This window comes from Pithys albifrons, chromosome 4, assembly GCF_047495875.1.
Source record: "Pithys albifrons albifrons isolate INPA30051 chromosome 4, PitAlb_v1, whole genome shotgun sequence".
NCBI lineage: Eukaryota > Metazoa > Chordata > Aves > Passeriformes > Thamnophilidae > Pithys > Pithys albifrons.
Genome location: NC_092461.1, coordinates 36,656,980 through 36,671,509, shown reverse-complemented (window position 1 = coordinate 36,671,509; position 14,530 = coordinate 36,656,980). Strand labels below are relative to the sequence as shown.

Genomic DNA, 14,530 nt, shown 5'->3' with positions numbered 1-14,530 from the left:
GACCCACCAGGCCTCTGCCCTGTGCTCAGACCCCCATGCACACAGCTGCTCAAAGAACAGAGTCACTCACCCAGGAAAAGAGGGATCTTAAAGATCATCCTGTTCCAAACTACCCCCACCCATGGGCAGGGCCACCTTCCACTAGCCCAGGTTGGTCAAAGCCCCAACCAGCCTGGCCTTGAACAATTCCAGGGATCAGGCAGCCACAGAAGCAACCTGTTCCAGCGCCTTACCACCCTCACAGTCAAGAATTTATTCCTAATACTTAATCTAAATCTACCTTCTTTCAGTTCAAAGCCGTTCCCCCTGTGCTATTCCTACATGCCCTTGTGAACAGTGGTCAGTCAGTGAGGTGGATGCAGAGAGCTGTTCCCGTTGCCCATGGTGTGGGTACCACCCCCCAGGCCATGGAGCCAAGGCTCGTGCAACAACCCTGACAGGGGCCAGGGCACTGAGTAGTGGGGCTCCACCACTGTCCTCATACATCTGAGCTCCTTTGTGTGTGTGGAGATGAGCTTTGTATCATATAGGAGAAAAAATAGAAATTTTCACAATTTTTTACTCAATAGGTTGAAATTGGAGACAAATGGGTATTAGTCAAGTATAGTGATGCATCCATTACAAAAATGAATTCTATCCCAAGTAGCCCCAAAAATGTATTTTGTCGTGATTGTGTGTCAAATACAGAGAGAGCAGCCAGATGGCAGCAGAGATGTAGTTTTGTCTTGTGTTTTCTCTTGAGGGCTGAGGTGCTTTCCTCAGACTATGTATTGGGTCATGTACCAGAGAGCCATCAGGGATGAAAAATTAAGTAAATCCTTCAGAGCACCACTTCAAATGCTCAGGGTCTCTGAAAACCTGGCAAGTATAGGTAGAATTCAGGTGTTTTTCACTAATCTTGTTCTTTCACTGCCTCTTGATCTTAAAATGACCTTTCATCTATACAACTTCTGAAAGTTATTTCTTGATTTTTAAAAGCTGAGGATGTTCAGCTCTGCTCGAATGAGTTCTGTTTGTTCAAGGTCAATATTTGCATAGCAAAAGCACTTTGCTAGAAGTGGTTTAAACAAAGCTTACAGAAGAACCAGCATAAATTACCTTCTGGTGGGGGAGTTTTAAATGCTTCTCCCTATCTTAGTATGAGGTGCCTGTAGATGCTACTGTGTCCAGTGTAGGTCATCAAATAATAGTAGCCAGGTCCAAATGGCTCGATCTCACCTAAAATCTACAATGTGACACGGCAATTCATGATTTTATAAATGAGATACGTGAAAATCAGGCCACTCCAGTCTCCATTTGCTAGAGCACCCTCATGACATGTCTTAAAATGCATTTTAAGTGTTTATTAAAATATTATGTTAGTATATTAAATGTTAAAAATGAGAAAAAATTATTGATGCACTGCCTCAGGAATGCAGTCACAGAAGGAAAATCCAACTAATGGATTGTTCGATCATAATCTGCTTATGCATTAATGAAATTGTTATGCTTCTTTTAGTATCAGCACAGTTGGTCTTATTCTGACAACTTTTTTAGGCCAGCTGGACCCGCTAAAATCTGTGTAGGAAGTGAGAAATGGAGAGAATTCTTTTCACCCAGTAGATTTTTAGACTCACTGAATATGGTACTTGTAGCAACAAGAATAAGGAAGGATTGTTGTTCATTTCCATTCAGAAATCTATTTCTTCTGTCAATGAGTCATCTTCCAAGAAGCCCTTTTCTGTTTCAGAATACCTTCAAATTAAGACCTTAATATTTAAATTTCACAACCAAGAAAATAAATTCAAGCTTTTGTAAAGGACTCTACAGCTATATATCATCATGTGCTATGTTATTTATTATGCATTTGAGTAAGAGCTCATCTCATTTCTTAAAATTCTGGGCTTTCAAGGGAAAGTTGGCAAAATCTGGAATGAAAGGGAAAAGATTATTTTCCTTCATGTTTAGTAATTTAGAACTGTAACATTTTTTCACAATTCAAATGATAAAACAGGAAATCATGGGTTAAATAGGCATATGGAAACAAATTTGCATTTGATAGGTAGAAATTTGATTGATAATGTTTCCAGTGTTACACAAAAAGTGAGAGAAGTTGCTTTTATTCTACTAGATGAGGACAGACTCTCCAGAAGGAAAAGCATTGTGGACACGGTTTCTCTTCAGGTGGATATTCTGCCTGGCAACAACACAGAGGATAAGGTATGAAAATCGCAGAATATTGTTAAGCTGCATCTTGAGGGGGAGAGGGGGAATTCAAGTGAAGTTCTCCCAGAAAGTCTAACAGCTGATTATTCTAGAAATGTAAATACTTTGGGAGTTCAATTTATTTACGTTGTGTGTTTGCAGAAATGTGTTGTCAGAGACACTGGTGCTGATTTTCCTGTATAAAAATGTCAAGTATTTTAGCACCGTAGTTTCTTACAGGTAGTGCCGTTGCATATGGGGTAGCAATACATTTACATTTTATCTGAAATGTTTTATTTGCATTTTGATGGAACCAATAAATTCATGTATCTGTATCCCTGCATTTTTTGAAGTATTTGAGAAACTTGTTCATCAACATGAGCCTGCAAGATGTAAGACTAGTGGGAGACGTGCTGTGTGTCTGAGAGGGACAGGTAAAGACTAGACAGGCTCTGTGCACCATGGTGTTACAGCATCACTGTGCCCTCCAGAACACCTTGGAACGCAGCACTTCAAAGTCATGGGAAGGATAAAGTAGCAGAAAAAGTTCATTTGCAGGGTATAGGAGCTGATGCTAATTGTCCCTTAGGAAGGCTGCATTGTAATTAAAATTATCACACATCTTTTGACACTTCATTTGAACTATTTGTGAAAATAAATTCCTAATTCTGAATCTTTTTCAAGGTTCTCTTGATTTTTATTAACCAGATTTCTGCTGGCTGCAGTGGAGATTAGCTGTTGAAATTGAAGTGCTTGTACCTCAGATGAGGTACAGATGATTCTTACCTTTGGCCTCTCAAAGCACAAACTACCTAGAGACATGAAGCAGAATGTGTGGACTTAGTCAAGCTGAGCGTTAGTTAAAAATTCAATATTAAGCTGTTGCAAAGGAGCAAGCTTCATTTTAGACAGAAGTGACGTATGTTTAGCATGATTATTATTTGTTTCTGCTTTGTGGTGATGATAGCTCAGATGATATTTTGTGTTCACTTCTTTTGTGCTTTAGGAATGATACAGATAAAATTTCAACAGAAATCAAGAAGAAGTGTTAAAGAAATAAGGGAGACAATCAGATCTCTAGCTTTCTGAAGAAAATTTCCATTTCAGATTTCAAATTACTATGCAGATATTATGTCAAGCATTGATATACAGACATTTTTTGAAGTAGGTGTAATGGTTGTAGATAAAATCATCTTTTTTTTGGTTTCTCAGTTTACTGTGGTCTGAATGTGGTCCAGTGTCTTGGATTATTAATTACTTACTACCTTTTAAATTAAGAATTTTATTAATTAGAAACACAGGAAGCCAAGTATTCCTCCCTTACTTGCTTTATGATGTTTGTTTACAAGACAGAGGAAAAACCAGTATTTTCCAGTTTGCTGACTGTACCTTCATAGCTGTGTATGAAATCTGGTTCTCTTGCTTTGTAGATTAGTAATTATAACAATCCATAACTGTCAGCAGAACTAAACTGCAAAAAATAAGAAAAAAGCATAAGGCTTTACGATTGAGAGGATTACCTTCTTAATTAATGGAAATTTTAGGATTAATGATTAATTCACGAAATGTGAATGGTATGACAGGTGATTATCTCAGAACCTGAGTACTCCTTGATCTCTAGCCATATCCACAAATAATTGACATAAAGGGTGTTTCATTCTTTCTTAATCTTTTATATATTCAGAGGTAGAGAGTACAATGCTCACATAGTAAAATCTGTTCGAAAACTGTCCTTTACAGCTCCATCTCCTGGAATAAGTCTCAAGTAAAAAGGAAGCTGCTACTTCTGCTGGCTTTTCCTACTACAGTAGCTCAAGCCAATTAATTAAAAAATTGAAAGAATTCAGGGTCTTCTGAATTGGATGAAGTAAGATAAGATAATCTCTTATCTTAAATCATATTAGACCTTTCTAAACAATTAGTGTTTATAAGGAAAAATAAAAATGCTGCCTATTTACATGTTTGAAGGATTAAAAGGAGGCAGTTCAAGCCAAGGAACCATGTTATATTCAGGTCAACACTGTTCTGCCATGTAAGCATTCTTCCCTAATATCATCACGGTGGTTTCACTGTAAATATATTTACTGTTACGGAAACTCTAGGTCTATAACAAATTGAAACATAAAAGATCCATGATCTGGAGCTCAGAGAAATGTTCATGCATCTTTGATAATTTTGCAGCCCCAAACAATTCCTAAAGAAGGACACCTACAGGAAATGGATATTCTTATTACTAGATGAACAAATTTTCTCAGTGCATCAGACATAGCTTGTTATGAAGAGCCCCTTAACTCCAGTGTTTATGACATAAGCACCAAATTACTTGGAGCCCATAATGGTATGAAGTTAGACAAAAGCAATAACCATTTTCCACTCTACACTCCACTGCCATCTCTGGCCATTTTGGCCTTCTATATTTTTCAAATTCCTTATTTTTGAAACCTTTTATGTTATATATGATGTTTAAGGAGTTTTATTTATGTTTAGGTTGATAATACTGAAGAAATCACCTTCGAAGCTTTAAAGAAAGCCATTGGTAAGATTTATTACAGTTGTGTTTATTCAGAATAGTCCTTGATTACCATGGAATTGCTAGAGAAAAATGAGTGGCCAGAATAACATAATGAAAATATTACATTTGTTTCTCTTCTCTGTTTGCTAGTAAATTTTTTTAAAACTTCTGTTATTTCTAAATTTCTGAAATTAAACCCTTCCTAATGTTAGTGAATTAATTTTCCAAAGTTAATGGCACTGAATAAAAAGCATCTGAAAATGCCTGTCATCTATTAAATTTGCCTTATAGGCTAAGCTGTAAATAACATGAGATTTTCAAGTTGTATGAGTGACTATTTAAAAGACAGTTTAAATATTTTTTACATATTAAGATTTTAAGGTCTTCAATGCATTCAGTACATAGGTGTTAAGGTACACATTGTGGACTTCAAAACCACTCAGATTATTTAAAAGAACATTTTTCTAACAAATTACTCAACTACAAGAACAAAGAATTACTCAGATTCCTTATTTCATATCACTGTAAGTAATTACTAATTAATGCTGTCTAGTCCACCAAAATCCTGTCCCAAATGTGGAATAAACATTGATGTTTTAAACAATAGACACTGACATTTTAAACAATAATTTATTCTGAGAGTTTTCCAAATGTGCCTAATCCCCAATGTATTTAAATTAATTAGATGCTGGAAAGTTCCATCTGCTTGTAGGTTTACTCAGGCTATGCAGGTTGAACTTGCTTTTCCCAAATTGTAATAGATGATTCTGGCCACCTGTCAGGATGATACTGGGAAGGAGGATACTTCCTTCTTTTCTCTTGAATCTGAACCTGTGTTCAGTAAGTGAGAAGTGTAGGCTTGAGTCCAGGCAATAAAGCAAAAGGGAGTCTGGATGTACTCAAAAGTAAAGCACATAGTACGAAAGGGGCTAAACAGGCTCCTCAAAGCAGCTCTGTGGAACTGGATCTGCATTTTGATTTAGAAGCAGTGCCAGATGACAGCTCACTTGAGAATGGTGGTATCAGTTCAAGCACTGTGTTCTGCAGTGCACATACGAAGGTTTATATCACTTACATTTGATAGGCAAAGATTGATTTGTCTTAATTTTTTTATTACTCTTTTAAGATAACAATGGACTTGAAGAACAGGAAAAGGAAAAAAGGCGTCTTGTGATTGAAAAGTTCCAAAAAGCGCCATTTGAAGAAATCGCTGCACAGTGTGAAACCAAAGTGAGTTTCTGGGAAATGTTATACAGCACTGAAGATACTCATGTAAGCACTAATGGGAATATTCTGGCTGCAGGTGATTTATGTTGTGTCACTGCTGCAGTTACTTCTAAAGAAGTTCAGTTCTTTGTTTTGTCTTCACCGTTATCAATTACTATCTTTGAAATCCACATTCACAGTCCATTCCTATTGTATTCTAGGATAACTGAAGCAGTATTTACCGTTACATATTTTAAATAACTAAATGTATTCCAGGTTTGTTAAACTCCTGTCTGCAACAGCAGAATTTGCTATATGATTCTTGGCACTCCAGGACAGGCTAACTCAATCTCAAATGTGTCTTCAAGGCTTAGAATCCTTGCAGTGGTGAGAAAAGAAACTGGGACAGGAATTGCTGCCTAGATTTGCATCTGGTGATGCAAAACACACTCACTGAGTATGGCCTGGCAAATTCGTTGTAGTTCAGTTCAATATATAGGAGTTAATAATGGAATTTTAACTTTCTTTCTCTAGGCAAACTTGCTTCATGACAGACTTGCACAGATACTGGAACTCACCATTCGGTAAGGCTTTATGCAGGAAGAGTATCGTGAGTGAAAAAAGAGTTATTAAGCTATTGTGGCTACTTTTGATGGGTTATATCACAGTGTTCTTAAACAAATGTTATAGGGAGAAAATAGTGGCCTTTAACTGAGTGCTGTGGTTGAACCCTGGTACGCATTTCACCCCTATGTAGAGAATTGGAAAGGCAGAAATGGGAAAACCTATGGGTTGAGGTAAAAACAGTTTAGTATGTAAAGCAGAAGTCACACGTGCCAGCAAAGCAAAAAAAGCCCAATTCATTCAATTCCCATGGGCAGGCAGGCATTCAGCTGTCTCCTGGGAAAGACAAATGCCATTTCTCTGAATGTTCCTCCTTTCCTATTTCTTTCCTGAAAGTTGTTATTGCTGAGCATGGCACCACATAGTCTGGGATATCCCATGGGTCAGACAGAATCAGCTGTCCCATCTATGTCCCTTCCCAGCTTCTTACCCACCTCCAGCCTACACACTGTCACAGCAGCATGAGAGGTTAAAAAGTCCTTGACTCTGTGTAAGCACTGCTCAGCCATAGAATAACATCCCTGTGTTATCAACACTGTTTCCAGCACAAATGTAAAACACAGCCCAATATGAGCTGCCATGAAAAAAATGAACTCAGTGTAGCCAACAACAGTACACTGAAAAAGAGTACTCTTCATCACTTTGATTTTCTTACTATTTTGAATCTCTTTCGTAGTGGAGGCTATGCAGAAACCATGTCATAGCATCTTACAGGATTTCTGTGTCTATCAGTAGTGTTCTTGAATGCTGTTGTTTTCCCATAGCTGCATCTGTTTGAGAATGTAATTAGATACTGAGCACCCAAAATAGCACATGACATTATTATAGAGAGTTGTGCACATCCATTGTGCAGGATAAATAGTATTTATTAGCAGTAAAATGCATTTCCATAATTCTGTAACATCAGTAAAGCTGATGATACAGATGAGAATACAAAAATCCCCAGGGTATGGTAATTTCATTAGAATTTCAGGACTAGGGTAAAATACTGTTGGTTGAGGGTGGGGGGATAGTTTACTCTTGTTTCTCAGCTATTAGTGTGTAAAGTTTTTTTATAAAAAAGCAATCCATATAATTATAAATTACATGTATTGATTGTGCTTCTCACACAGTCCTCCGCCCAGCCCTTCAGGAACGATGACAGTTACTGCTGGACATGCTCATTACCATTCTGTTCCAGTCTATGAGATGAAGTTTCCAGATCTTTGTGTGTATTAAGTGTCTTCTGATGTCTGCTGGACATTATTTAGAGTAGAGTACAATAGAAAGAACAAGTTGAGTTTTCAAATTTTATTGTTTATTGTATCTAAACTAACTAATATAACAATGAACATAAGCCAAATACAGATTACTTTAGCCAAATTCATGAGACTGTCTTGAATTGTTTCCTTCTGCAATATATTTTAAGTTAGGCTTTTCACAGATCACGTTGCTTCATTTTCATGTTTGAGTAAGTGTAAAAGTCAGATATAAAACTTGTCTTGCCATACAGATGATTATTTCAGTTACTTTAGGAATTTGTATTACTGCAGATTCCTTTAATTTTAGTTACTGTAACTGAAGAACCTGTTAAAGCTTATTTTTTCCTTTTTTCTTTTTTTTTTTCTCATCACATCAGTTCTCTGTCTAACTAGAATACTTTTGCCTTGCTTCATCTCATTAAATGTAACCAGTGGAGCACTACCTTAGCTCCCTTTTGTTCATGCTGTCATAGCTAGTCAACTTGTTTGGTTTGGAATATGTGGAAAAACCCCAATACCTTACATGTGTTCACGCACAGTGAATGAATTAATGGAGACTTGTTAAGTTTTTTTTTGATGCATCACATAACATGCTTTTTAGATAGATATGCCCAGTATACATCCTGTGTTTCTTGGTAAAAGTTTAATGCTTTGCATAAGAGAGGAGAAATCTCCTCTTGAAGCACGGAATTGTGCAATATGTTTCATGTCTTAAAGTGTATGGTTTACAGACTGTACTTTTGAAAACACAGTAGTATTTTACTGTCTGCTTTAGTATAAATACATGAGAGATATATTTCGTATAGAAGAAAAACTGAGGGCATTTTAAATAATAGTCACTGAAATTATATTCTATGAGGCATTTCTCTATAGTTTAGTATAGCTTTTTAGTGATATTTTAGAAATGAAAAGAAAATGGATGAAACCATTTAAAGATCAAGAATTTTTCACATATATTTTCAAGCAAAAGCATTTTTAGAGATGCATCTCTGTGTTTGTTTTTGTTTCATTTCTCAAACGTTTAAGTAACTTTCATAGGTTTATGTATCTGAGCATACTATTCAAATGTAAATCAAGAAAACTGATACAGGAAATCATTAACATTTGATGATAATTGCCTAGGCTGTTTGTATGTCTCACTAAATTCTGCAGGCAAAAAAAGAAAAAAGAAAAACAGCATTCATTGATGCCATGAATAGTAAGTTTGAAGTCCCTTAATCTCTGTAAATCTGACTGAAGCAGCACAAATATGAATGAATGCTCTCAAAAATATATAATAAATGTAGGCATTTAATTTAGCCAGTGGTTTGCAAAAACAGTGATCAGGCCATGGACAAAGTGACCAAACTTCAGTTAGCCCTGCTTTGAGCAGGAGCTTGGTCTAGATGACTTTCAGAAGTCCTAACCTAAATTAATCTTTGATTGCGTAACTCTAAGAACTGAAGGGTTATCAGCCCAGCTAATTTGCTGACTGTTTGAAGCATTTGCAAACCCACTAAAAAGGATTTTTACTTTTTTGAGCTGTAGTATGGTATTCTACTGGACTATTTTTAAAAGCCTGATGTGACATAACATGAGAGAAATACCAGCTACTTAAACCTATGAGATGACATGCTGAGTCTTTCAGAAGGCATTCACAAAGCTCAAAAGGTAATTGAGACCTTCTTTTCAGTTTAACAGTGCAATCACAGCTGTTAGTGGATGACGAAACAGCCCCTTATCTACAGCATTCCGTTGCGATTTTTACTGCTGCAGCGTATCAGCCTGATCAGACCACAGTCTACACATAAATAGGACTCTAGCCTTTTAGTTTTCACTTTTTTTTCCTTTTTTTTTTAAGGTAAGACTAATAGCTTTTTGGCCTATATAAAGAGTGTAATTTTAAAAAAAGTAAATCTAATCTAGGGATAAAATGTAAAACACTTAACCCACACTGTCATTTTTTAAGAAAATCACTCTGCACTTTTGTACAAAAAGTCTTAAGAAATAAAGAATGTACTTCTGTTTCCACTCATGCAGTATGAAGACTGTGCTGTAAATACAGGATTGTTTCTGTGATTGAATTCTATTGCATGAATGCTGCATGTGAAAATAACTAGATTCAGCATTTCATTTTTTGTTCTTTTTATGAAGCATTTTTCATTTATGCTAATGGTAGGTTTCCAGTGCTCAAATGAGCTTTGCTTGGTAAATGCAGATATTGTGCAGGTGTTGTGCAGGTATTTTGCAGGGAATAAAGATCTTGAAACGCTCTGTTCAGGTGACATTTCATTTCTTCCTTTCTGGAAATTCAGGGAGTCTGTAAGTTGGTGATTGGTTCACTCTGGCCTTTCTAGATATGTGAGAAATGGAAGAGACTGTAAAATGTATTGTTTTGGTAGCTATTGTTAAATGTAGCTAATGAATGAAACCAAAAGAATTAAGACTGCTGTGTTGTACAGTATGAAGCTGCTATGTTTCACTTCCCTGTGTTCTTCAGACAAGTTGCAGAACTTTAAAAGCTCCTCATGCAAAGTGGTCGTGTGTTTATCTGCAACATGTTGAGCACTGTCTTAATGGTTAGAAATTGATATCCAGCTGTTTAAGTGTATTCCAGCTGTTACTTTGGGTTCTCTTTCCCATTATGTTATTTTGAATAAAATACAGCTTTTGATAGTGAGTCACTTTAAGGTAAATTAAATCTGTGGTAATTTCAAAATATAGAAATAGGCTGTTGTCCAAAATCAGAGTAGGGCTAATTTGTCTCTTGTTCCGATGGTCATATATTCTGTACTGTATGTAATGAACCAGTTTCAATTAGTGTAAGAACACACTGTGCAATCTATATTTAAGCAATAAAATAAACCAAAATTTAAAATTAATATTTTCTGAAGTGTCAGTTAATTTGTACTCTTCACAGTTAAGATGTCAGTTACATCCTTTTTAACGTTTAAAATAGACTGCATTTTCCGACTGTTGTTTTGCAAATGTTAACAGCATTGCAGCATTATTAAACTGCGACATTTATTTGCTGTTAAACAGTTGCTATTACCAAGACCACCAGAATTTGAGAATGCAATGCTACAAAAATAATTTCCTAATAGCCAGTAAGCTTTAAGAAGATAAATAAACTTTGATTTTCAGGCCTACCTCCCTGGTTAAAATACTTATTTGGTTTGTAGTATCAATTCTAGTCACTTGGTACGACTGTGATTTTTCTTCGCTTTGTTTTGGGCTTGAAGTGACAGGTGACTCAGAACTTACCTACTGCTTCTTCTTCTCCTTGAGCCCTGTCCTTACACAGTCTGGGAGACCTGGCTGATGGGAAGACACAGAGATTAAGACTCTGTGCTGGGAGATTTTCAAAACCCAACTGGATACAGCCTTGAAGTATCAAGTGTGGCCTCGTAATTTTGGAGCAGAACCTGTATCATCTCTGAGGTCCCTTTGAGCACCTCAGCTGTGTGTCTGCTCTGCAAAACCACCCACCTCCAGCAGGTGGCCCACATTTTGGAACACACTGCCCAGGGAAGTGGTGGAGTCACCATCCCTGAGGGTGTCCAAGAACAAGTGGATGTGGCACTCAGTGCTCTGGTCTAGTTGACAAGATGGTGGTTGGTCACAGATTAGACTCCATGATCTCAGAGCTATTTTCCAACCTAAATCATTCTGTGGTTCTCTGAATTGAGCAACAGATGTTATCTGGCTGGACTTGTGCAAAGCATTTAACACTGTCCCACATGACTTCCTTGTCTATAACTGGAGAGACATGGATTTGACTGATGGCCCACTTTGTTGGGTAAGGAATTGGCAGGATGGTTGCATTCAATGACTTGATGTCCAGATGGAGACTAGTGGCATCCTTGGGGTCAGTATTGGAACTGGCACTTTTTAACGTCTTTGTCAGTGACATGGACACTGGGATTTGAGTGTACCCCTCAGCAAATGGTCCAATGACACCAAACTGTGTGGTGTGGTCAACACTCTGGAGGGAAGGAATGCCATCCACAGGGACCTGGACAGCCATGAGACGTGGGGCTGTGAGAACCTCATGAAGTTCAACAAGGCCAAAGTGCAAGGGCCTACACCTGGGTTAGGACAATCCCAAACACACATACAGACTAGGAGGAGAATGGAACAAGTGCATCCCTGGTGAGAAGAACTTAGGGCTGTTGGTGGATGAAAAGTTCAATATGTCTTGGCAACGTGCACTTGCAGACCAGAAAGCCAAACGTGTCCTGGGCTGTATCAAAAGCAGCATGGGCAGTGGGTCAGGAGAGAGGATTCTTCTCCTCCATTTTTGTAAGACCCCACCTGGGGTACTGCATCAAACTCTGAGGCCCGCAAAACAAGAAAAACATTGACCTGTTGGAACAAGTCCACAGGAGGCCACTGAGTTGATTAGAGGGCTAGAGCACCTCTGCTGTGGAGTCACAGTTGGAACTGTTCACTTTGGAGCAGAGAATGCTCTGGGGAGATGTTATAGCACCTTCCAGTACCTAAAGGTGAGTTGGGGAGGGACTTCTGACAAGAGCATGCAGTGATAGGACAAGGAGGAATGGATTTAAATGGAAGGAGGGCAGGTCTAGATTTAGGCATGAGGAGGATCGAGGCCAGATTGGATCATCTTTAAAGGTTCTTTTCCAGCCCAGACCATTGATACCAACTCAAACCTGTGATTCTCTGATGACATCGAAGAGGGACAGAAGTGGCAGCCGCTGCAGTTGTCAGACAAACACAGGTCACCTGTTAAAAGCTACTTTCTGGATACAAGGGAAGTGTCTGTCTGACAGATTTGGCTTCTTTACAGTGTTTAGTTTATTTGATAGACCAAAGTAATGACTCACAGATTTAATGATACTGAGTGTTTTTCAAAGTTCATGTTTTCCTAAGTTACGTCTAGTCATTTATGAGATCATGTTCCCAAATCTCTATCAACTCACAGACAAAGAATTCAATGCTTAAAAAATTTAAATAAGTAAATTAGTATTGAAATAGGAAGCATTTTTTTAAATTAGGAATTAATAAATTAGTTGTATGCTTTTAGGAAACAGCTAGGCTTCAGCAAGCTGTGCCCCAAATCTGTGAAAAATATGGTGTAAAGTGACTGAGAATGAGAGGAGAAAGAAAGCTATGCTAAATGTCTCTTCTTGATCTGCTTGTCATTTTTTTATTTGAGAACTGATCTCTGAGAATAAATGCAGTCAATCATAACTAGATTATTTAAGACTTCCTGAAATAAGAGATACTGGAAAAAGAGCCCAAAGGAATTAATGACAACATTGGCTGAATAACAGCATATTCATATTGTAATTTCTCTGTTATTTTATCGATTCAAGTGATCCATCCCTATCTCTGCAATCAGAAAAATTGTTGAGTGAATATGTGCATGTGTTATTTGCATAACCATGAAGGTAATACTAGTTTCTAATAATTAGCAGAAAGGCATGGGTTTTTATTTTACAGTGCAGTGTTCAGAGCAGCAGCACTGCTCTCGTCAGAAATGAGCTGGTGTTATACTTACTCAGCAGTGCACTTCATGCACTTGTTTAAAGGCCAGTTCTTCCCATTTTAGCTCATCTCACTTTTTCATTGTCATCTTTATTTATAAATGCTGTGAAATGTTTTCATCCCTATGATAAAAGGCTGATGAAAGTTCCAGTGTAATGCAGATCTCATCCTCAGCATAGGACAAAAATCGGCATTTTGCAGTTGCAGTGTTTTGCAGTCCTCAGATGTCCTCTTTCTGTACAGCATAAGGAGGAGAGTTAATTAAAATCTTGTCTGCAGATAGAATTGCTCACATTACTTAGCTGTTCTGCCTTTTCTTAAAAAAAAGTCTTTCTATTCTGTTTTTTTCACTAGTGCTGATTGTGTAGCCACTGGAATCCAGTGGGATTCATGTAAGTAAACACCTTTGGCAGTTTATTTTTGAGGTTTGTGTAAGGAAAAATACTGAGAGGGGAATAGCACCAACTAGAGGTTTCTGCAATATAAACAGGTCATAAAGAACATTCACTGGCATTTTCACCTGCAGTCCTTGCTCCGTTTAGTTTGCACAAGCTCAGATGCTGGGGTTTAGTTAGCTGCTGCATCATCTGGAAGAACACAGACAGCATCCCTGTATTCAGCATGAGGATACATTCCCTAACCAGCTATTCCAAAGTGCTGAAGTCTCTTGGTCTCCTGTGGAGTACACGTTGTGACTTCATCAACCCCACATAGAGGAGCAAGAATAAGTAATAGTCTGAGGGCCATACCAAGCTGGGAAATTTCCTACTGATATCCTTAACTTGGGCCCCAGGAAGGCAAGAGACTTCCCTAAGAGGAGAGTGTCCAGCATTTTGGACCTTCTGTTCCCTTCAGAAGGGAGTCACACACAGGTATAAACAGGAATGAAAAAAGGAACTAATTTTCATGTAATTACTTGAGTTTGATTGCTGCTAAGCTCAGTAAAGGAAGAACATCTGCAAAAGGAGTTGGAGTAGTTGCAGATTGGTTTAATTAAAAACATGAAATACGTAGCCACCAGATCCAGCCTGAACCAAGCACACAGTTAACAAAAATCAGTCTCTGATCAGAACAGTTTTTACATAGAAATCAAGTGAAATTTTACAGAACACTGTCAAATAATTATTTAATGTAATATCTGACCTAGGCAGATGGTCTGTAGTGCTGACCTCCCTATGGCCAGGAGCTAATACAGCCTAACAGCTAATACCTCATCTATGATTACATCATTTGTGTGCTCTGTAAGGCAGCCTGTAGAGGGTGAGGAGAAGCA

The 14,530-nt window shown here is 37.7% G+C and overlaps 1 protein-coding gene across 5 annotated transcripts in view; it reads left to right on the top strand.

The window, feature by feature from the left end:
• EFR3A (EFR3 homolog A) overlaps positions 1 to 10,628 on the top strand; it is a 78,554-nt gene extending 67,926 nt beyond the window's left edge. For 3 of the 5 annotated variants that reach the window (XM_071553826.1, XM_071553825.1, XM_071553828.1), the window contains 5 exons: positions 2,111 to 2,199; positions 4,672 to 4,720; positions 5,823 to 5,926; positions 6,437 to 6,486; positions 7,639 to 9,515. In XM_071553826.1, the coding sequence (XP_071409927.1) occupies positions 2,111 to 2,199; positions 4,672 to 4,720; positions 5,823 to 5,926; positions 6,437 to 6,486; positions 7,639 to 7,744 (398 nt within the window). In that variant the 3' untranslated portion in view covers positions 7,745 to 9,515. Of the gene's footprint in view, positions 1 to 2,110; positions 2,200 to 4,671; positions 4,721 to 5,822; positions 5,927 to 6,436; positions 6,487 to 7,638 lie in introns of all 5 variants that reach the window. The other 2 variants (XM_071553827.1, XM_071553829.1) reach the window with 2 other exon arrangements.
• The last annotated feature ends 3,902 nt before the right edge of the window (positions 10,629 to 14,530 follow it).